Genomic DNA, 24,136 nt, shown 5'->3' on the forward strand with positions numbered 1-24,136 from the left:
ACAGAGCCCCAAAATATATGAGGCAAACTTTGACAGAATTGAAGGGAGAAATAGACAGTCCCACAATAACAGTTAGAGACTTCGATATCTCTCTTTCAAAGATGGATAGAACAACAAGACAGATCAATAAGGAAATAGAGGACTTGAACAGTGCTATAGTCCAATTAGACATAAAAGGTGTACAGAACACTCCACCAATCAATGGTAGAACACACATTCTTCTCAAGTGCACATGGCACATCTCTAAGATAAACCATACGTTAGGCCACCAAAAAGTCTTAATAAATTAATAAATTTTAAAAATGTTGCAATCATATGAAGTATCTTTTCTGACTACAATAGAATGATACTAGAATTCAATTACAGAAGGAGAACTGGAAAGCTCGCAAATATGTGGAAATTACACAACACATTCTTAAAACCATAGAAGAAAGCATAAATTAGAAAATGCCTTGAGATGAATGAAAACAAAAACACAGCATACCAAAACTTATCGGATGTAGCAGAAGGAGTGCCAAGAGGGAAATTTAGAGCTGTAAATGATTACTTTAAAAGGAACAACAGTCTCAAATCGATTAATTTACACCATAAGGAACTAGAAAGAGAAGAGCAGATTCAACCCAAACTTAGCAGAAGGAAGGAAATAATAAAGATTAGAATGGAAGTAAATGAAATAGAGAATATAAAATCAATAGAGAAAATCACCAAACCAAATGATTATTCTTTGAAAAGATCGAACTTGACAAACCTTTAGCTAGACTGACTAAAAAAAGAGAGAGAAGGTGCAAATTACTAAAATCAGAATTGAAAGAAGGAACATTATCACCCACTTTGCAGAATTAAAAAGGATTATAAGAGAATACTATGAACAGCTGCCTGCCAATAAATTGGATAAACTAGATGAAACGCACAAATTCCTAGGAAGACACAAACTATCAAAACTGACTCAAGAAGAAATAGAAAATCTGAATAGACCTATAGTAAGTAAGGAGATTAAATCGGTAGTTAAAAACTTCCCAAGAAAGAAAAGCTCAGGACCAGATGGCTTCATTGGAGAATTCTATCAAACATTTATGTAAGAATTAACACCAATTCTCAAGCTCCTCACAAAATTTGAAAAGGAGGGAACACTTTTTTTCCTGAGGGAGATTCACCCTGAGCTAACATCTGTTGCCAGTCTACCTCTTTTTTTGCTTGAGGATGATTAGCCCTGAGCTAACATCTGTGACAGTCTTCCTCCACTTTATATGTGGGTCACCACCACAGCATGGCTGACAAGTGGTGTAGGTCTGCACCTGGGATCCAAAGCCCCAAACCCAGGCCACCAAAATGGAGCATGCTGAACTTAATCACTACACCATGGGGCTTGGCCCCAAAAAAGGAGAGAACACTTTTTAACTCTTTCTATAAGGCCAGCATTCCCCTGATACAAGAGCCAGACAAAGGGGCTACAGGAAAAAGAAAACTACAGAACAATATGCCTTCTGAGTATCAGTGCCAAAATCCTCAGCAAAATATTAGCAAACTGAATTCAACAGCATATTAAAAGGATTATACACTGAGATCAAGTGAGATTTATCACAGGAACACAAGGGTAGTTCGACATATGAAATCAATGAATCTAACACACCATATTAATGGAATGAAGGAAGAAACAAATATCACCTGAATTGATAGAGAAAAAACATTAACAAAATCCAACGCCCTTTCATGATAAAAACACTCAGTAAACTAGGAAGAAAAGAACTTCCTCAACATGATAAAGACCATATATGAAAAATCCACAGCTAACATTGTGCTCAGTAGTGAAAGACTGAAAGCTTTTCTTCTAAGATCAAGAACAAGACAAGGATCTCTGCTTTTGCCACTACTATTTAACATAGTTTTGGAAGATCTAACAAGAGTAATTCGGCAAGAAAAAGAAAGAAAAGCACCCAAATAGGAAAGGAAAAAGTACATCTAAAGTTATGCAAGAATAAAATGGCTTCCTCTGAAAGTTACGAGGAAGGAAATTTGAACACTACATACACGAGAATGGTGACCATAGCAATATTCAGTGTGCATATCATCTTATGAGAATTATCCACTGTTTGCAATTTACAGTAAATGAAGAGAATTGTTTGGATTTATACTATGTAGTGTGATTATCCTTCATTTATTCCTAAACCAATATGTTTACTATACATATATACATCATTATTAGAGGGCAGACATTACAAGATCACGCTGCCATTCAAAATTAAGGTGCCACATTTTTTATTATGAACAAATGGCATACAAAATGCAATATATACCTATGAAAATGAAAAAAATGTCATAGATTGGTATTTATGAATGAGATTGCTCACAATGAAATGGGATTTTATTTTATACAAATGGGAAAGATTTATCATAAATATGTAGACCCATCTATAACATTGAAAAAGAAGCAGCAGAAGGGAAACAACACTCTTGCCTAAAGATCAATTTGCTTTGCAAATTGGAATAACGTTGGAATAATGGGTTTGGCAGGAGGTGGTTTCTTGTTCTCTGTGTGAGATTTCCCAAATCCATTGTTGATTTCATTGTTAATAACAGTCATAATTGGGTAATTCAGTATCTCTTGGTAAGCTTCCAACAACGCTGAAGTCATGAGATCTCAGATCAGACTTAGAAGTACAAACCTTTTTGCATCTGAGCTCTCCAACCAGCAAAGTGCTAATGTACACAGGAGTCCCTGGACCATTCACAGTATTCTTTTGAGCCGCATTTCCACCTTTCCCAGATGCATGCTCAGCCTTAGCAATTCTGGCATTTTCTACTTCAACTTATTTGGGGTTATTCAACAGCACCCACTAGTGAGGCAAACCCAAAGAGAAGACAAGCAACGAGTCATTCATCAAGAGCCTTAGTGTACGATACTTTGGGGAGTTCAGCAGCAAGGGTTGTGCACTCAGAGGCCAAGCTGAGTACTGAGAAGATACCCAGGGGCATTCCGGCAGCACTGGTATCTGGATTGATCCAGAAGGAAAGCCAAGAGAGAACCACAATCAGCAGGGTTGGGGCATAGACACCCATCGTGGAAAACCCTATCTGTCTCCTTAGGGTGAGGATGACTTCTACATGTGTGTAGTAGCCAGTACCTTCATAGTATTTTGTACAGTTACACCATATTCAACATCCTCCTTTTTAATATCAAATTGAGGCAGCACAATTTTTTCTAACTGAGAGGATCCCCTGACTGCCAGACAAATCGTAAATCATCAGTTGTGTAAACAAAGCTCTTAAATTGTGTCTTACAATGTTGTGTGTGCACGGGAAACAAAGTCAAGTTCAAAGGGCGTGAAAGACAATAGATAACCTCACGCTGACGAGGACATCTCCATCCCCCAAAATAAAGAGGATGTTTTCCTGTGTTACATCATAAAAATTGGCACTTTTTTCATTTGGAAAAAACTAATTAAGTTTCCACGGACACTTGTATGTTGTGGGATCCACTGTCAGTGCATCTAAGCCCCGAAAATCTCCAGGGAGCTTCAGCCTGGGATCGTTCCATTTTTGTCTCAGGAAGATGTTAACTCTACAGTCCATTGTTGTCTCTTGAATGGATCCAAAACTGTTAATAAAAAGGTTGGCTATCAACAGGGATGCTTTTGAAATTCGGTCCTATCCTGGGATCATATCTGACCAATAGCTTGTGCAGGATGCTGCTAGTGGCATTGGCAGGTACTCAGGCAAGGTTCTGTACTGGACTGCTGGCTTTAAATCAAAGATTACAGTGAGGTGATTGCTAAGATCCCTTCAACTGAGAATCTGGTTCTGCCTGTAGTGGATGCTGAGGTGCTGCGTCCCCCAGATTGCCCCTTCAGAACTGAGGCTGCTGCCAGGAACGTTCACAAATTAATATTTTTCACCCTGTCACAAGAGTTTGTTCATGAACTTGTTGGTTTGTTCCTCCTTGTTGATTCCTTACTTGCAGAATCGGACAGTATGTAGGTAAAGAAAAGCTCTGTGATTAAACCACGTTAGGAATTTGTGTGCAAGATGGCAACTAATAACTGCTTTAAAATTAGCATATAGCCCTGTCTGTACCTTACCAAGTGTTGTCTTTCTTTTCCTAGAACTTTGAGAAGATAATACGTAGAAGATCGCATCATCACATAACTATGTGGCACTGCTCCCTGGCAGGGATAATAAGAACGATATTCTCTGGAGGAAAACTCAATGTTACCTCAAGTTAAAAATTCACCTCAACCACGTGAAAAACACGTGGCTATGCATAATAATAGTAATAGAAAAATGTAACCCCCGCCATAATCTTTATGTTTAGTTTTACCCTGTCTTTCAGAGGATTTAAGGTGGCTTATTTAAATGCACACAAGATTCAACAAAATATTTGGGGAGGAATGTGGAATATGGGAAAGAAGAGAGTAGAATAAATTTAATGAAGCCAGAAGTGAAGTTATAGGCAAAATGCATGCTTCAAGGCCCTAATGTATGTTTACAGGTTGGCCAAAATTTTGACTCTAAGCATTCCAGCAGGAAAGGCCTGAATGCTGATTGTTGCACGGCACATGTCTGTGCAGCTTGCTCCCCTGTACCTGATCTCAGGCGTCCATGCCCTCTAGGTCTGTGTGGCCATGGCCCACCCCTGCCCACCTGACCATCTGCCTGGGACAAGTGGGTGCCCCTGATGTGGAGGCTGGAAAGGTTGTTAGAGCCAGATCCTATATGGCCCTACTGCCCTTATGAAATGTGAGGCTTCTCTCCAGATCTCTGCTTTTTCATCTGCTCTCTCTGCACTGGGCAAGGGGGGTAGCTATGGTCTCTGCCAACCCAAACTGCCATCTCTGCTCTCCTCCAGGCTGCTACGCTGTGGTGGAGCCATCCAAGCTCCAAGACTGATAAGACAGAGGTTAATTCTCTGGGACCCCTTTCAGGGGAGGTGGGGCACTGGACACGCACAGCAGCCGCTTCCCTCCCCTAGGAGAAGCCAAGAGGCAAGGGATCTCTTTCTGACTGTACAGTGCTATGCTGGAGGCAGGGACTCTAGGCAGAGGATGTCCTGAATCTCCCTACCAGCTTTGGTGCATCTCGTTTCATAGTCAGCTAGAGTACAGGAGCCTTTCGCTTAGTTTCTGCATTTCTCACAAAGGGAATTTGTCCATGAATTCTTGCTGAGTTGGTGAGTTTGTAGGAGGAAAGATGGTCCAAGGCGTCCTACTCTGCCATCTTGCTGACGTCACTTATTGATCGTTTGGTAACACATTACTCACCTCAAAACTCAGATGTTCTAACATTCTGTTTGAGAAACACACCTGTGGATATTCATCTGAATTGTTACACTATACAAAATCTAGTTACGTGTGAATGATCAGTAAGGATATTTCTCAATTTTTCTTCAGAATGCATTTCTTTAAAAAAATTAGTGTAAATCAATTATTGGCTTTCTTTGAACCGTGTAGAGAAATAAGTATAGTAAAAATATTCACTTCCTCACTTCCTTCACACTCCACACTCTCTCAAATTCCATTATCTGCTGCTTTACATGCCTGATAGCATGGGTATTCCTTACATGATTGTGTTAAGTGGCTCACTGTTATGAACTCAGAAATGGTCCAGAACTTCAAAAACGTTAAAACAACACTCTCTTAAAGTTAATAATGCATTTTACCAGTAGATGGCATGCTTCACTCAGTTGTCTATAGATGTGTACATCTGAACAAAGATTTTATAAGCAAGACATAGAGAAAGGCTTTTTCTTTTGGATTATAGAGTTAGATGGAGGTAAGTAGTCAGAAATCTAATAATCAACGTCCAAAGAGATCCATTCAATTAAACCTTAGTTTGCGTTGGTCTTGAGGGGACTGACTTCAGTGGGGAGGACACAGCAGCACAGGCAGGCATAAAGGGGCTAGGGTTGGCAGTCCTTGGAAATATCTTCTTGCCCCTGGGGAGAAAGGTTAGAAAAGTCTAGAGCATTGTCAAGGCTCCAGCTAAGTGGGCTGATTTTGAATCTCAGCTGGACTCTAGGCAGAAAACGCATGTCCTGGGCCATTGTGAATGAGGCAATTGAGGACTGCCAAATCGGTGGGCACAGCGTGGAGCTCTGGGCTGAGATTTGTAGGCATGATGAGGAGCACAGGATGGGGGGTATGAGTCTGAATACAGAGAGTGGCTAGGAAGGGAGGCAATGGTAAGCCTGTGAGGGACGTGTCTCTATCCCAACAGCCAAAGAGAGCTGGGGCTGAGGTCTGTGTCTTCATGAATTCCACTACACGGAACAGCCACTACCGTGTAGGACTGCCTCAGTCATGCACCTTGGTCCTGAAGCCAGAGTTTCTTTGATTGCCCTGCTTAACCCCTCTAGCCCCCTTCCAAAATGAGACGCGAAGCATTCCTGGTTGGCTTCTAATACTTTCCAGCATCCCCTACCTTAGTCCTGTTCCTTGTAAGCAGCTGCCCTGCAGAAAATGGACAGATTTCCCAAAATATGCTATACTCTATTTGATGGCCCCTTTCCTGGACCCTTTGGTGCCCTTTCCTTCCACTGAAGTGGGTCCGCTGGTCCTGATGCTTGCCTGGTCCGTCTGCACGCGCTCATCCCTTGGAGCTACTCTGGATGACCTCCAGAGTCACATTTTTATGCCTTCAATAAAGGGAGAAAGTTGACTAAGCAACTGTCCATGTGATTTTCGGCTGCCGAAACATTTCAGCGACATAATGAAAATTTGAAATTATTACAAGACTAAAAATGTTAATGAATTTTAAAAACCTATGTCTTTGATTTAACAACAGCATTTTAGATAGACCTCAACACCATGATGGAATTTTATTCATAAAACCATTTTTTGCTTAACCTCAGTTTTCTACGCCTCATTTTATTATTTGTATGATTATAATTTGTGAGATTTGGGATCAGCCCTCTGGGTAGGAGTCTTCTCTGTTAGCTAAGTTTAATTGCTAATATAGCATGCTCTTTTCAAAGTGTATCACTAATGGAATGCAAACTTGCCAGTATAAAGTGGTTCTCATCTAGATTTTATAGCTACATATTAGGATTATCTAATTATAAAACTAATCTCATGCAAATATCGCAGCTAAATATATTAGACTTATGCTGTCTGATCCTGTAAAGGCAAAATTACACATCATGGACTTTATTGCTGCCATTAATTACCTCTTAAAAAACGTTTCCTTACATTCTAGTAGAAAGAGACCTCTCTTAGGTAGACGAGTAAATACCGTAAGATCTGTAGTTGTAGTCAGCACATTTTGTCGCTTGACACCACCACTTTATAGATTGTGCTGAAAAAGTCATGGTAAAATGTCAATATTCTTATAATTGTCAGACTGTGATGGCCATGAAGGCGTGAGTCACAGCCTAACTACAGACACCATAATTGACCGGGTATCCAGACACGAGGGTGTGAAATTCACTGCTACCTTTGCACCACGACAGGGCTGCCCATGGGCTGCTCCCAGTTGATGGTTGAGTGTGCCCAGATACTAAGGCAGAGCTGTCCCTGGGAGACAAGGGACTACTTGATGGTTGGCGTGGCTGAGGTGTCCCCATAGCCTTGTCAAACTTTCCTTAGACATTGAAGCAGTCTGAAATGCGTCCACCCATCCTTCCTTGCCTCTTCCCTCTTTCTGACAGCTCTCCCAGCCCTGTTCAGCCCCCTGCCCGTTCTCTCTCACAGGTGAAAATCCTTCCACATTGAATTTAATCCCATTTGGCACCTGCTTCTCTGAGGACCCAGACTAACACAGACATAATCAATGAAGTAGTTTTCATGTTTGCACATCTGCATGGCTTAAAACCATGCTACGTTCCATCTCTCTCTCTGATACTAGTAGTATTTTCTAATTATAAAAGTAACACATGTCCATTAGACAGAATACAGAAGGGCATTTATGCCTTGCACTCTGCACTCTTTTGTGTTCCTTTTTTTTTTCTGGTCCTGAGAATTCAATAACAGTGGTAAATCATTTGTGTCACAAAAGCCTGCCCTACTCTGGCAGGTGGAACCACATTTAAAACTCATTCTCACAAGTTATGGGCAAAATAAACTCTGATGCATCCATGCTATGCAGCTGTGGAGAATGAAAATGCAGTTGTATTTCTTTACATGGAAAGATGTTTATGCTACGTTATTAAATTCATATGCCCAAACAGAAAGTTTGGAAGAATTCACACCAAAATGCTAATTTTGACATTTTGGGTGCTTTTGTTTTCATTTTTTCTTTTTTGTTTATCTCTGCTGTTTGAATAATAAAAAAGGGGGATATTTCATTGCCATTTTAGGGTGAAGCATCTCCTTTGGGGTACTTATGTTAAGGGAGATACTCTATCCCAGGTGCTCCATTGAGCTGGAGAACCTGACATTGCTTGCTATCAGTTGTCACAAAGCTGACAAGTGACTAAAATTTTTGGTTGGCATGCCAGTCACTAGATGTATCTCTCAGGGTAAGATGCTTCCCAGAAAGTGTTTTCCTGGGCCGGCCTGGTGGTGTATTGGTTAAGTTTGCACGTTCCGCTTCCACGGCCAGGGTTTGCCGGTTCGGATCCTGGGTGCGGATCTACATACTGCTTGTCGAGCCATGCTGTGGCAGGTGTCCCACATAAAAGTAGAGGGAGATGGGCACGGATGTTAGCTCAGGATGTTAGCAAAAAAGAGGAGGATTGGAAGCAGATGTTAGCTCAGGGCTAATCTTCCTCAAAAAAAAAAAAGTGTTTCCCCACTAGGAAAACACTAGAAAATATGGTCAGTACTAGCTTTATCAGACTACAGTCAGTAGCAGAAATTTGTTCTCCTATTGCTCTTTCTATGGTGATAAATGAGTGTTCTCTCTAATAGAGCAGTTTTATGTTCCTGAACAATCAGTGCACTTTAGCCTGGTATGCTAAAAGTGAGTAGCTCTGGGGGACCTGTTGTTTCTACAACTATATGTGAGACATCAGCCAAGCCTGCATGCAGGCTTTCTCCAGCATGCTAGATTATGACTTCTGAGGTCCTATTCAGGTTTTTCATTCTGTGATTCCAAATAACCATTTCTGCTTTTTGAATTGGTGACAGCAGCAGATAGAGATTTGTGGTAAAAATGTGCCCTTCTTTTTTCTTCGGGGACTTGTTCTGCCAAACAGAAGGCCCCTCGAGCCAGCTCAAGTAAAGGCGCTTTACTGTAAGTTTGCAATAGACGATGTTATAAGCACCCAAGGCTAGAAACCAAAAGTCTGGTCCAACTGCATTGGTTTCAAACTGGAAAGTAAGAAATTAAGGATATTTATCTAAGTTCTCATGCATCTTGAAAGAAGCCTGGACAGAGAGAAAATCAATTGGCATTTCTGCTACATCCAAATTCTTTGGTTTCTCTAGCTAATCAGTTATATTATTAAATTTGATTCACCAAAAAAAACTGAGGAGTTTGCATAGGCTTTCCCCAGAAATCAAAAAATCTGCCTATCATCTATCTATCTATTATCTGTCTATCTATTAACTATCTCTCTATCATCTATCTATCATCTAGTATCTATCTATCTATTATCTTTCTATCTATCTATCTATCTATCTATCTATCTATTTATCTATCTATCTATCAACCTTATCCCCGTCGAGATACTCAATCATTCATTCCCCAGGTGCCTGGAATATTGGAGTGTTAAGAAAGTTGTCAGCGATGGCTCACAGATGGAGAGAGGAGCTTCGCCCAAGATGACATCCAGTTCCCAGCTGAAATTTATAAAAACCACGGGAGGGAGGAAACAATCCTAGTGAGGAGTTGGAAAGTCAGCACTTTGACACATCTGTGGTCCAAGCATTCCGGAGGATAACTGACAATATGATCAAGAACTTGCTTTGCTGAGCATACTTGGGCCAGCAATGCTACTTAAATGAACACATCCCAAAGAACTGATTAAGGATGTGCACAGATATTAGCTACCAAGATGTTTATTCAGTTACTCAGTATGTTCAGTTAAGAAACAACCTAATACCTAGTAACATAAGGGTTTGTTGAGTAATGCATATCATGGAGTACAACACAGCAGTTATAAATGAGGTGGCATCAGCTTTATTGACATGAGAACCAATCCCAGTAAAGGGCCAAGTGAAGAAGGCGTGTTATGAAACTATGTATAATGGGTTCCTAGTTCTATTTTTATCAAATCATTATATAAATGCATAGGAAATACCTGAAAAATTATCTACCAAAATACTAGCACTGATTGCCTCTGCATAGTGGTGAGTGGGATTAGGTAGGATTTTAATTGTATTTTTTTTATTTTTATTTTTGGTGAGGAAGATTGGCCCTGAGCTAACATCTGTTGCCAATCTCCCTCTTTTTGCTTGAGGAAGATTGTCCCTGAGCTAACATCTGTGCCAATCTTCCTCTATTTTGTATGTGGGACATTGCCACAGTGTGGCTTGATGGGCAGTGTGTAGGTCTGTGCCCGGGATCTGAACCCGCAAACCCTGGGCCACCAAAGCGGAGCACGTGCACTTAACCACTATGCCACTTGGCTGGCGCCAATTGTATTATTTTTTACTTTATGCATTTTTGAATGCTTTATAGAAAAGACACATTTACTGTATTGAAAGACCAACAAAATTCTTAAAAAAAAATAAATGCCTCCAGTTGTCCTCAATTATAAAACGTGTTGATAAACATATTGCAAAATGTTATTTTTTCTGATTAAAGTAACCCAACTTTCAAATAATTCCCATTTCAGAGATAGAACCTTAGCTTTCCTTTCCATATATTTATGTTTATTTCCTCTCATGTATTCAGATGCAGAAAATATTTAAGAAAAATAAATTTTTGGCTCTCACACAAAGGCCACTTCCCTACTTGGTATATATAACTCAGTGTGGGCTGACGTTCATTTTCAACTTTTTTGTAATAAATAACAAGGCAGCGGCATAGCTAATCTTTTATCAATTAATCAAACTGATAAATGTGCCTAATTAAGTTTTTGCATAACATTCAGTATATGATTTCAGTTAAATAGTCCAAGTAAACAGTGTTTAAATGTGTAGGCATCTCCAAATTCTTATGGCATTGTGTTGCACTTAAAAAAAAGGTTTTACATAAGTGTTTTTTCTCCTTTTCCACGGAGAGTTCCATTTCTAACTCCCTTCCTGCAAAGAATTCCTACTATGCTGAGGAGGTAAGCTAGCCTACCTGGGCCTTTTAATGGCCTTTCCAAAGTTTCTTTAGTTTGGATACTATGCTTAACACCTGTCTGGCTTTCCTTAAGAGCCAAAGAGGTTGGCTGCTGCACAGCAGAAATGCACCCCGCGTGTTTTATTGATATCCCTGTGTGGGTCCATCTATTGGGTTCCTTTAGCTCTACTGCCCTGGGGTAGCAATGCAGACAAAGTTACACTTTCAGAAGGAGATGGGACCCTGTGCCGGCATTCCCATAACCCTCTGTCTCCACTCTCCCCTGGCTTACCCACACCCTCACTTCTGTGTCTCAATGGCTGCAGAGATGAAATGAAATTATTTGTTAATTATCTTGTGTGAATGCAATAGGTAACTTACCCTTTCTCCGAGAAGCAGGGACAATGGTAAATTTAGAAGAGAAATTACTCTTAAGCTTTCAGATTGTTCCTCCACATCTTTGAATAGTGGGTGGACCAGTGACTGTAATCACCATTTCCAGGCGCAGACCTGGTGTGTGGCAGTGGTGATTGGATCCTGGCCCTCCGGCCTCAGCCCACGGCACCCTTGCAAGCACCAGCAATCAGCAGACAGAAAATTCTCTCAGGTTTGGCATCAAGACACTAGGATGTCCTGGGACGTAAGATGAGTACCGCACCCACAGGTGTAAAAGACTTGGGAGTTGACTAACCGCTACCCGAGTCATAAAGGAGAAACAATATCTGTTTCTGGTCCTACTTCAAGGGTACTGATGAGAAGCACGGTGGTTGTACAATCAGAGCATCTCCACTAAGCGCAGTCACCAGAAAACAAGTGTCCAGGTGCTGCGTGTCTGCCATTCCCTTTTCTATATTTATCATTGCTCTTGTTTTAGTTTTCCGAGTTTTCTAGCTAAAAACAGAGTAGAAAGTCTTCTTTATAAAAAAAACTCATTACAATTTTCCATATCCTACTTTTCTAGATTGTTCAAAAATGCCCTTTCGTTACAAAAATTCTCCTGTAAACAGTAAACACGTAAAGATCTTTTATTCTTTTTTTTGAGGAAGATTAGCCCTGAGCTAACATCCGCCACCAATCCTCCTCTTTTTGCTGAGAACTGGCCCTGAGCTAACACCTGTTCCCATCTTCCTCTACTTTATATGTGGGACGCCTGCCACAGCATGGCTTGATAAGTGGTGTAGGTCTGCGCCTGGGATCCGAACCAGTGAACCCCAGGCCGCTGAAGGGGTGCATGTGAACTTAACCACTGCACCACCCAGCCGGCCCCTACACATAAAGATCTTTTGAACATTCATTCTTCTTGCTCTCCTCCTTAGAAGCACTGTATTTTCGATCACATTTTAAAATATCACTAACATTCTAACAACCGAAGTCAAACTGAAGCAAAACATATTGTCCAAAAAAAAGCTAGGTGTTTTGTTTGTAATATGGCATTTATTTTACAATGCACATATTAGGTCAAACGGTACAAGAGAAGCACGTTTTCCCCACGTGGAGATCTCGGAGAGGATGCTCACAGGCTACTCTGAATGCGAGAAGCTTCCCCACCAGCTTTCATATACCTTCCCCACCAAAGGACATACTGACCACTATGGCTTGTGGCGGCTTAAAAAGAAAAACTGAAGCATATCATTAAGGAAAGTGCTGCAAGATGTGTCTACGGAGGGTACCGCAGTCGTTAAGGCAGGGGCGTGTGGCCTTCCGCAGGCTGTCTGGGCACTGCCTGGCCTCATCCTGAGAGGAAGTCCCCATTTTGGAAAGCAGTTAGCTCACACTTTTTTCTGGTTGGTTCTCTTTTGGGCACTCCTAGCTTTAATGTTCTTCTTGGCGCTGGCTGGCTTGGGAGCAGGCTGCTTTCCCTTCGGTTTGGGGGGATTACTACGACTGGTGCGCCCGGCTGTTCGCTTCTTGTCCTGGATTGTTCTCTGCTGTTCCTGAAGCCTCTCTTCCCACTGCTGGGAGGCAATTTGTAAACATGTAAATACATCTCACCCCTTTATGCTGTTAAACTAATATCCGAATTAATGCCGTTCTTTCACTGTAATATGTCAATCACGACAACAACAATTATAATAGCTACCCTACCTTGTTGAGCACTTATCATGAACCAGATGGTTTGGAAAGTGCTCAATAATATATGATGAAGTCTTGACATGCATTCATTTCATTGAAACTCACAATAGCCCTTCGAGGTGGACACCCTTGTCATGACCAGGAAACAAGCACACCCAGGTTATTTGCAGAAGGTCATACAGCTGGTGACTGTCAGAGCTGGGATTCAAATTCACCAGAGCTGTTCTAGAATCCCAGCCCCGAACCGTGCAAATTTTCCCACAGGCCCTACAATGCAACGTGCCCACACAGTAATGCCTTCTAACAAAGGCTCTGACACGGCGAAAAGCAGAAATTTACCCAGCCTCACTAGGAATCAGGGGTCTCTTACCACACTTATGAGTTCACCTAATTGTCTTACACCCAGAGGAAGACAGAAGCCCCACCCACATGTAGTCATCCTCAATCAAGGGTTAGCTACCCAGAAGTAAGGAGAAATGAGTCATTCTGGATAGTCAAGTTCCCTTCATAGAAAAGGAGTTGCTTTCTAAATAGCTGCAGGTAAGAGAAAAAGGTAAATATGAGTCTGCTTGAATAGACAGTGCTTTTTATTATAACACGTGTCCCGACTTGGTTAGAGTATAGTTCAGTCAGCAAAACGTCTGAGCATGACCACAGGCCAGGAGTGGTTCTAGGCAACAGAAATACAGTGAAACGAAAAACACTGTCCCCATCCTCCTAGGGCACCATTTTAGTCTGTTCAATAATCAGCTCATTACTGTATGTTGCTATCACATGGTGATACTTTTGTATTCTTCTGTTGGAGCATTTGCTGCCAGAGTGAATGGCCCAAACAGCTGTGACTGTTGAAAGCTTCCTTTCCTCTCCACAGTCTCAGGTCCTCGTCGTGGACTTGCTGTCTACACTGATGCTTCTAATCTACTGCAGTCTTGGGAACCAGATAACCAATCCTGCTAGAATCTCCTGTCCAGTAAGACTAAGCATGCTCCCGAGCAGCTCATGAGTTTCCAGCCCAGATGTAGCAGTAGTGCTTGGTTCTTTTATTCAGAAATGCACTGACGAAGAGAGGCTGTGTTGAAACTACCTTCTCCATAAGTCAGGATTAATACGCCCTCTCCCCTTGCTCGGGAATTCTTACTCATGCAAACTAAGAGGACACAGGCAACAGCAGTGCCTTCTGGAAACCTGAAAACACAAATTCTCCTGAATAATTCTAACCATATTTTCAGGAGAGGGGATGCTTTAAAAATTTCAAACCAATGATCTGATTTATTTAGTTCTGGTATGATTTCACATCTTTGGGCAAAAAATTATTCTAACTCCTTTAATTGAATTACCAATATTTCTATGATGTTACCACTAAAATCATGGTTTTGGCTACAAAATAATTGCCTTTTGTATATGATTTATTTTGACAAAGGCCTTAAATTATTTTAAAAACAGGGAAAGATTCTGCTTTGTATAGTGATAGGGTGAGTTAGAATAGCTACACTCTTAACTGCCTACTCAAAGACAAATTCTGCTGTCACTGCTGGCACCTATGATAGCTTGGACGTGAAAGAATGTGAAGAATTCCCAAATTATATAAAATTTCTTTACATGTACTTAAGTCCATCTTCATAGTATTGCTAATTATACTTACTATGGATCTTTTACTAAGTTGATCTCTCCATTTTTCAACTAAACAATTTTCAAGAAGCATCATCCTGAAAAAAAGGAATTTATCTTAATAAGCAACTTCTGATTATGAAAGCCAAAAGCTGAAAAATACAAAGAATTGTAGAAAACAAAATTCTTCAATAACCCTTAACCCCACAAGCAACCATTTCTATTTTATTGGCATTTCCTTTCATTCTTCCTTGTACTTATATACACATATTTAGATCACATTGTATATTCAGGTCATACTACACATTTCCTTTTATCATTGTATTATATGCATTTTCTTATATAATTAGAATAACTTAAAAACATAACTTTAATATCACATAATATTACAACTATGGATATCCGTAATATATTTAACAATTTCTCTACTGTTGAACTTCCCTCTTTTGCTTAGCTATCATCACCTGTGTTGCACTGAATAGCCTTGTGTATATACTGGTGTGCACTGGCTTATTATTTCCTTAAGACAGAGTTCTGAAAGTAGACTTACTGAGTCAAAGAGTATACTTTTTTTATGGTTTTCAATGCACAGTGCCAAATTGTTTTCAAAATAGTTGAACTTTCATTCAATTCACTAACATTAAGAGGAGGTAAAAATGGAGGTTAAAGTTTGGCACGCTCTGCTTTGGCAGCCTGGGTTCACTTCCCAGGTGCAGAACCACACCACTCGTCTGTCAGTAGCCATGCTGTGGTGGTGGCTCACGTAGAAGAACTAGAAGGACCTACAACTAGAATATACAACTATGTGCTCTGCCAAAAAAAAAGAGGTAAAAGTGGGATCTTCTTTTTATTTGGATAGGAGAATTAAGGAAGTGAATATTTTAATGTTTAATTACTGTCTGTATCTCTTCTCCTGGAACTTGTCTGTATGGATTTATTTACACACATTTCTATAGTGTAGTCTTGATGTTTAAAATATTAATTTATATGAACTCTTCATAGAGTAAGATTACTATTGTTTTGTCATACCCGTTGCAAGTTTTCTGTTTCTCTCTGTTTATATGTGATTTTTATGTACGTGATATTATGTCAACAAATACGTGTACTGACATTTTCCTTTGTGATTTCTGACATTATTTTTATGTTTACAAAGTGTTTTGCCATTCAGATATCACATGTTTATTTACCTAAGTTTATCCTCTTTGATTAGGTTTTAAAAATATTTCTCTCTTTAATTCATTTGAAATTTATTTTACGGTACAGTATAAAGTGCAAACATGTTCTATTTTCCCAAATAAAGTATTTGCAACACTTACTAAATAATAATTTAATTTCCTACTGATTTGCCATATTTCCTTCATAATATAAGCTCTTTTATGCGTTAGAATCTGTTTTGAGACTTTTCCTCTGGTTTAGTTTAGTTACCTGTCGACTCTTGCACCACATGGTTTGAACGAGTGTAGCATGACACCAGTTTTGCATGTTTCATTAGGCAAATTTACTCTCATCCTACTTATTTTCACAATCTCCTTTTCACGCCCTTACCAGTTTATTCTTCCAAATGATCATTAGCATCATTTGTGAAGACAGGAATCCTAATCATCCAAAAAATTTCTCCTGGATTTTGATGAGAATTACATTAAATCCATAAAGTAACTTGGGAAATATGACAGGAAAGCTGTTATTTAATTCACTTATAATCCATTTATCTGTCCAAGTAGAATTTAATGACTAGCCACATGGTACCTCCCCAGAACTGCATCTTCTACTGTAGTGGATACAAGTGCCATGCAAGAGAGGAGCCCAGAGATATCCATTCAACATCCACTCATGCGGCTGCTCTAGAGACACGAGCTATAAGTGGAATAAGAACCGTAAAGCCAAGAACACAGGCGGTCGACACGGTATGAGGAGGGTACCAAGGACCGAGTGAGCACAGAATAAGAAAGAATTCAAGAGACGGCAGTTCCAAAGGTGGGTTTTTGTTTTCTGTTTTTGTGTTTTGGAGAAATAGAGTCTTGAGCTGTATCTAGAAGAAACAGATGAGCATTAATGGCAGAGAATCAAAGGGAAGAACTGTTATATAAAAATGAGTTATTTTGCTGGAGAAGAGTATTACAGCAAGTTAGGAGGCTCATCCTGGAACCTATGCTGAAGTGTTTGATTTTTATATTATAAGGAATGTACTGATATATAAAAAGATGCCAAGGAAAGAGATGTGGGGAGACACCCACTCCTAGCTAGTGATCTGAGTATGTACGTGTGTGAGTGTGCGTGTGCCTACATGTGTGTGTAATACTCTAGCAAACAAATATTGCAAACTAAGAGTATATAAGGAAACTCTGTGGAACTGTAGGTCCACACTCAAATGGCTGTCTTTACTTGATCTCTAAGTTATTAAAGAGACCTTAAAAAAAATTCAGTATTTGCCACACTAAGATTGATTTGAATGATTTGAAAAGAACTGGTTTCACTCAAAGTAATTTATCTGCCTATAAGCTTTTGAAATCATTTAATGAATTCTGAAATTGACTTTTAAAGATTCCATCCAAATGCTCATACTTCTACTTTTCCCTAATTCTGTGAAGTATTGATATTTAGGATACATGATACTCCAACGGAGGCATCTATTAAAACTGCTTTTTAAAAAGCTAGTGCTGTCTTTTTTTAACCATGACTGCTGAATGGGATTCACGTTTTCGTAAGCTGTAGGCAGTTTCCTCTGCCCCTCCGTGCCTACCGTGAGCGCCACTCGTAACACATGATGAGAACGTCTTGATGGGGCAGGATGTGAGGACACTGGCAGGAAGAATTCGTAATGAGCGGGACTTGAGTACGAGGGATCGGGGAAGAAGACTTGAAGATCTCTTTCACATCCACCACTGTTGTTACTTCATTGCAGCCACTCCTCTGCACGGCTTTTATTTTGGCATGAATGACTGCAATTTAAAAATCGATACAAGTGTTGTTGAAGCCTTTGGAGAAAAATAAGGATGGTGTATTCGTGCCAACTCCTGAGCCTCTCTTAAAGAATCACTCCTGTAATTATGGTCATGTCCAAGCTGCCCAAAGGCAGAAAAAAGCCCACACAATCATACGCTAAATGTAAGGCCTCCCATATTGTCAACATTGTCTTGAAAGTTCTGAATCGGGCTGCAAGATGTAAAAGCGAATTGACAAGCGGGCTTAGTCTGGGTTCTGCCTTGGGGTGGGTGACTGCTCCTCACTGGGCCATAAATAGGGTTTGAACAGAGGAACCTTCTCAGCCTTTGATGTTGTTAGTGCCTACGGGCCAATTCTGACTCCTAGGGACCCTGTGTACAGCAGAGCGGAACCCTGCCTGGCGTTTTGCACCATCCTCTTATCTTCCGGCCCTGTATCAGACAGTGTTCTGCTGCTATTCATAGGGTTTTCCTGGCCATAGGGTTCTCAGCCTTAAAATTCTATAATTCTAAAATTAGCTTTTTGTTGTCATTGCCAAAAACATATTAGGAAATTTAGTTACATAGAATGTCAATAAAAATTTCATAGAAACAAATATTTGTTTAGATTCTGCTTTGTGAGGATTTGAAGTGAGAATCATATATTCTCAGATTCAGAAGCCACCTTAAAGTCTGTATGGTTCAACCACCCATCTGATGTTTGAACTTCCGCTGTGCTGTTCCAGAGGAAGTTAATAGAGTCGTAACATTTTCGAACTGGAAGGAGTCTGTGAAGATCACTGTTCTCAATCCTTTAATTTCCCAGACTGTCAAAGTGAGGTCTGTGGCGAGGAGAGGTAGAACAGTTATTACAGATGGCTGCTAATGTCAGTGTGCCTGGTCACGTTTTAAATTCTGGCTTTTTTGGTCCCTTGCTATTACTGCCTGCTGTGGAGTTGTAATCAGCCTAGTATGGACCTGCTTGGATTCCATCCTAGGAAGCCGGTTACAAAGGAGCCAAAGGATTTAAATAGAAAATGTTTTCATCATCAAAGTCAGTACGAGGCAATGATGCCCCAGGGGACAGCATGACAGTGAAGCTCAGATTAGTAACTAAGACTGGATAATGTCAGATGAGGGACGGAGTAGATCAGATTACGACAATATCCACATAGAACAGGCTTTCAAAAAACAACCACCAAAAGCTAGTAGAAAAGATAGTGTATTTGTTTTTTTTGGTTGAATTACCCACATTGGCTATGTACAATTCGCAAATCTGAAAACCTAAATTAGAGGCTATTTTTTCAGACTTTTATATTGCCATGATCTTCCTCCTTTCATGATCTTTCCTTCCTTCCTCCTTTTATATATTGTGGAATATATAATATAAATGTTCTTAAGATATAAAATTTCAGTTTGAAATATGGAAAACTAAGTCAGCCAATAAAATGAACATTTTTCCCCAAAGAGTTTCTATTTCAGCAGAAATAATTTAAGAAATGCAAAGAAACATAAAATAGCCCAAATAGACAATTTAAAAGATGGTGTTTTTAATTAAATTTACTTCCAAAGGATGACAGTATAATCCAATTTATTTAAAATATTCAAAATAGCATGATTGACTTGTTCTTTGAAAGAAGTGCTGACTTGTTCTTTCAAATAAGAAAGAAGAGGGCATTTACGCTATGACAATCCTTGCAGCAAGAGGTTCTTGTGAGTAACATATTCCCACAATTTCTTTAATATGTTAAATATCTGTAGTTAGTTATAAGTAAAAAGATACACTGCAGTTCTTAATCCCTGGGCCTCTGGGCCTCAGATAATCCACTTCCTGGATCACTCGCCCATCCTTCCCACAGCAATGAAATCTTAGGAAGAGAACAGTGAGGTATGCTCTCCTGGCTGAGCCGCACCTCTCACCAAGACAAGGAAATGATGTTAACCTTATAATCTCACCCACATCACTGTTGTCCCTTGGGTAATTTACTTTGTTTTCACTTGATTTACCCAGAAGAGCAAGAAGTTTTACAGTTGTTATTGTGCCATCTAGAACCCACTAATTAACTAGAAAAATCACCAGCCCTCTTTACTTTGTGACTAGCAGACCTGGCTTTGTAAGGTGCCAAGTCCCCAAGTGAATCATGTCATCAGATAACTTACCATAACTGTAGTTTTTGCTCAGATAATTGGCCAGAGTTGGCTTCACCTTTTTGCACTTGCACCGGTCTAAAGAAGATAAAAGAGCGACAAAAAGTTGGAAAAGGGTTCAGAAATCACTCCAGGGAGAAGAAAGAGAGGGAAACTTGAGGATAAAGAACTCACCTGGGCTTAGGCGTTTACAGTCAACATCAAGAGGCCTCTCCTGTACCATCATGTCTGGCGTGATGTCTATCCACTTAACGTCTGAAACACACATAGGGCCACATGGATGGGGTCAGTCATTAGGTCTGTTCACCTTGCTGGAATAAGGAACCACCTGGAGACATAAACTAACACAGCATCACAGAAAATAATACTCAAGAGTAGAAATGGTGTGTGATCGCCGACTGCTCCTTTCGTATAGACATCCTGGGCTTAGGAAAGAAGACTTGGGGCGAGCCTGCCTATCCAGCAGGAACCGATGTGAACGCACATCCATTTCACCTGGCTGATACGCACAGCCAACCTGGAGAGAGTACCTCACTCCCTCCCAAATCCATTTTAAAACGTTGATTTTCCAAGTTACTTTACACTAATCAAAACAACCAGAACATTTCGGAATCCCCACCTCACATTTTGCAGTGCAGAAACACAGCTCCATAACCCCAAACCAGCATAACCCTCTATCATTTACATAATTTAAGCAATAAATATATTTTTTTCTCAAACTCCGAATTAGAGAGGAGTTTCTATTTCTCCCTTCACTTTAGCTCTCCTCTTTCACGTTTTGGGCATTGGTCTGAGGTATAGCTTCATAAACTAGACTAAAGCAACACCATAATCTCTTAAATGTGCAGCAACTTGAGTCAAGGATAAAAGAATGCAAAAACATTCTTAGGCTTCATTTCAAGCAGTGGAGTTAAACCTGCTCCTTCTTCCCAGAAAAGCAGCAAAATGACCAAAGAGAAAAAAAGGAATCGGAAGCGGAGATCCAGTTAACTACGATGCCACGGATGGTGGCTCCTGGTCAGACAGTGAAACAGACATCACAGTTTTCCAGGGTGACTCGATTTACAAACTGCACTCCTGGTGGGGAGTCATGACTCCTACTGCTGTTTCAAAAAGAGCTTTCAAGAGCTAACACTAAATGGAGACTTCCTGTGGGATTGTTTTAAGGATTAAATGATGCATGTAAAGGGCTTAATGCTGGCTCAGACCCTGGAAAACCCTATATACTTGTTTACTGCTAATGCTGCTATCATTATTATTACTGTAAAGGAAGATGTCCCCAATGGCTCCTTTTATAAGCACCCCCCACCCCCACCCCTTTATGGGACACTTTTCTTCAGCTCCCTATACAGAAGCCAGACTTTTCCAGAAGTCACCAGCCCCTCCCACCTCCTCCAACCCTTAGAAGTGGGATAGGAGGCTGACCGACCACCCGCTGGCTGCTGTAGGTGTGGCCGCTGGGTTCTCACAAGGGAGCGACAGCCAAGGGTGCCTCCTCAGCCCCCTCGGTCCTTCCTTGGGCCTTACCCTCCGGGAGGTCAGTGACTATGGCCTCGGGCGAGATGCACACGCCTCGGTCATAGACAGGCAGCTCCTCGCAGGCCAGGCTCTCGGGCCAGCTGTGGTTGTACATCTTCATGAGCGGCTCGCAGTCGTCGCGCGCGCGCTGGCACACCGACTTGCAGGGCTTGATGGGGTCGTGCAGGAACTCCAGGGTGCAGATGGGCGCGTACATGGCGCAGAGGAAGAAGCGCAGCACCGCGCTGCAGTTCACGTCCACCAGCTCCTCGTACTGCTCGATGGCCAGGATGGCGTTCTCCTGCGTGCTGTGGTGCAGGTGGTTGGGCATCCGCGTGATGTTCCAGGGCATGTGCCGGCACATGGGGATGCGCACCGCCTCGCAGGGCGCGCCGCGCACGCCCAGCGCCAGGCGCAGCCACAGGCACAGCGCGGTCAGGATGGAGAGGAGCATGGCCCTGCCGTCCCGCGCCGCGACCACGACAGGCAGAAAGGGCCCTTCTCTTGCCGCCCCCCCTAGTCTGTCGCTCTCTCCTCTCCGAGCAGGCAGTCCTTCAGGGCACAGGAGAGGCTGTCTCCCCAAACTCCCGTCGGCAGCGATGTGGGGCCGCGGGGGCCGGCCGGGGATATCCGCCGTCCGGCGTACAGAGCTCGAGCAGCGCCAGCCCTCGGTCTCCCGGGCGCAAAGCCGCCCTGGCAGTTCCAGTCCTGGACCCGGCAGCTCCGAGCGCAGCCAGCCACGGCCATTGCAGGACCCTATTTATCCCGACACCTCCCCTGACGTGGGCTCCAAACGCTCCCTTGCCAACTGCAGGCGCGGCGCGGGCTCCCCCTCGGCCGCCCCACCCCCAGCCCTCACTTTGCAGAAGCGGTGACATCATCTCCTCCGGGCCACAGCCCAGGGCTGGGATCCTGCATTCCACCAAAGTCCCTCCTTTTTAGTCTGGCCAGTCCTTTTTCTTCGGATCAAGAAAAAGAGCCTCTGGCAGTCGTTTTGGACACCGGATCCAAGGGAGACTTTCAAGAGAGAGCAAGACGCTCTTTTGACGCTGAACTTTGCACCTTCTGCCTTATAGGTTCCCCCAGTAGAGAGATGGAAGGGAGCGGGAACTTCTGCTGCCCTTTAATTCTGAAACACACTTGCTTTCCCCAGTAGGGGGCATGAGAAGGGGGTGAGTGGTGAGACTATTGGGTGAGGCGGAGGGGAGGCGGGATGGGCGAGGGGTGGTGATGGTGGTGCGGTAACTGTTGAAAATGTATGGACACGTTACGTAAACAAACACCACCCCCGCTCCCCCCCGCCCTGCACTTAGTTGTAGGGAGTTTGTTACTGTTGTGGCTAGTAGACATTAGTTTGGGCTCAGGTTTTTCCAAAATGGCATTTGGTCTGTACCTGCTCCAGGAAGAGAACTGCAATAGCATCTTCTAGTTTGGGAAATGTCTTCCATCAACCGACATTCCCCCTTCCTTCAACTCCCTATTCCTCTCTCCAATATGAATGAAACCAGGAGAAAACAAAGAAAACTTTGGACACCACAGTCTGAAAGATTTTATCCCCTTCATGCCAAGTGATTTCCAACCCAGCAGCCTAAAATCTTGGTTTTTCATGTGTTTGGAAACTTATTTAAATTGAGTAAGAAGCTGTCTACCATGGAAAGCAACTATGTATGTTTTGTTTTTTCTTTTATCTCATTTTTATTAGGAAGAAATAGTAAAACCCACTGCTGGCTCAGCCATCCACAGAAAAGGGAGATTTTATTGTTGCGACTGTACATCAATCTTCAGGCAGTAAGATTTCTGGTATATGATATTTTCTTAGGGCATTAGAATATGAAAACATGTTCTCTGAATGCTAATCTTTAAAAACATAGTTTCTGGAAATCTGAACTTAAGGCAGACAGGTTTTTTTCTCTAAAGCTTAGACCCACAAAGTTAATTTAGTTTTGACTCTGATCAGGACTGAGAATTGAAACAGCCCAAGGAGCAAAAAGCCCAGTTGATACTTATGCTGGGCTGGGCACGGTGCTACGTGCTGTACAGGTATCATCTTATTTTTTTTTTTATAATGAATCAAACATGGTAAGTTAAAAGGATAACTGAGACAAATACATTTCAAGATTTACCTAAGGAGTTCAGTTCTATTTAGGGCAAGCCCAGGGCATCCAGATGCAGTCAGGTCAACCTAGAGAGCTATTCCAGTTTTCCACAGGAAAGATCTCAAGTTCCAAAGGTGCCAAGCCAGGCTAATGAAATATCAAGCAAAGAGGATAACCCAGATGACATCTCAAGCCGTTTCCAGCAGTAAAATCCAATGGGTCTAAACCTCTGGCTAAGTGGAAAATATTTTCAGCCTGAATTCCTACAAGGGAAAAAAATACAGTTTTGAGGCACAGCTGAATTCCCTACCCCTCTCCTGAGAGTTGTTTGAAGACAGCCGACGTGGAGAGGGCTCAGACTGCTGCAGCCAGTGGAACCTGCTGCATTTGTTTAACTGGGAAGTACCATGTCACAACATTTCAGGTACTCTGATGTCCTCAGATGGCATGTCCTTTAAGAAAGGGGGAGGAGAAGTTAAGAGTCCTTCTCCGTAAAGCTCTTTACTTACCCCAGTAGGTCCATTGGCTGTCTGTCCCTAACGTTTCTACTGAGGGATTCATCAGGAGATTCTGTCAACCAGCGTCCCTCTTCCTGCTCGGCTTTTGCACTCAATCCATTACCCTGTG

The 24,136-nt window shown here is 41.7% G+C and overlaps 2 protein-coding genes and 1 pseudogene across 2 annotated transcripts in view; 1 reads left to right on the forward strand and 2 right to left on the reverse strand.

Moving 5' to 3' along the window:
* The window catches only part of NME8 (NME/NM23 family member 8), a 47,040-nt gene extending 42,605 nt beyond the window's left edge, over window positions 1–4,435 (forward strand). Inside the window, exon 17 of the mRNA XM_070264331.1 lies at window positions 4,101–4,435. The gene's annotated coding sequence lies outside the window, so the exon portion shown is untranslated. The remainder of the gene's footprint in view (window positions 1–4,100) is intronic.
* On the reverse strand, window positions 2,390–12,897 carry LOC102147660 (glycine receptor subunit beta pseudogene; annotated as a pseudogene).
* Window positions 12,560–22,458, reverse strand: SFRP4 (secreted frizzled related protein 4). Its single transcript, XM_005609084.4, has 6 exons — window positions 21,423–22,458; window positions 20,070–20,150; window positions 19,908–19,973; window positions 17,567–17,765; window positions 14,861–14,924; window positions 12,560–13,100 (listed from the first exon to the last, which is right to left on the reverse strand). Exons 1-6 carry the CDS (start codon window positions 21,865–21,867, stop codon window positions 12,915–12,917), a joined length of 1,041 nt encoding a protein of 346 aa, XP_005609141.2. The 5' UTR covers window positions 21,868–22,458; the 3' UTR covers window positions 12,560–12,914.
* Window positions 22,459–24,136: the final 1,678 nt, after the last annotated feature.

The sequence above is a fragment of the Equus caballus genome, chromosome 4, assembly GCF_041296265.1.
Source record: "Equus caballus isolate H_3958 breed thoroughbred chromosome 4, TB-T2T, whole genome shotgun sequence".
NCBI classification, from domain to species: Eukaryota; Metazoa; Chordata; class Mammalia; order Perissodactyla; family Equidae; genus Equus; species Equus caballus.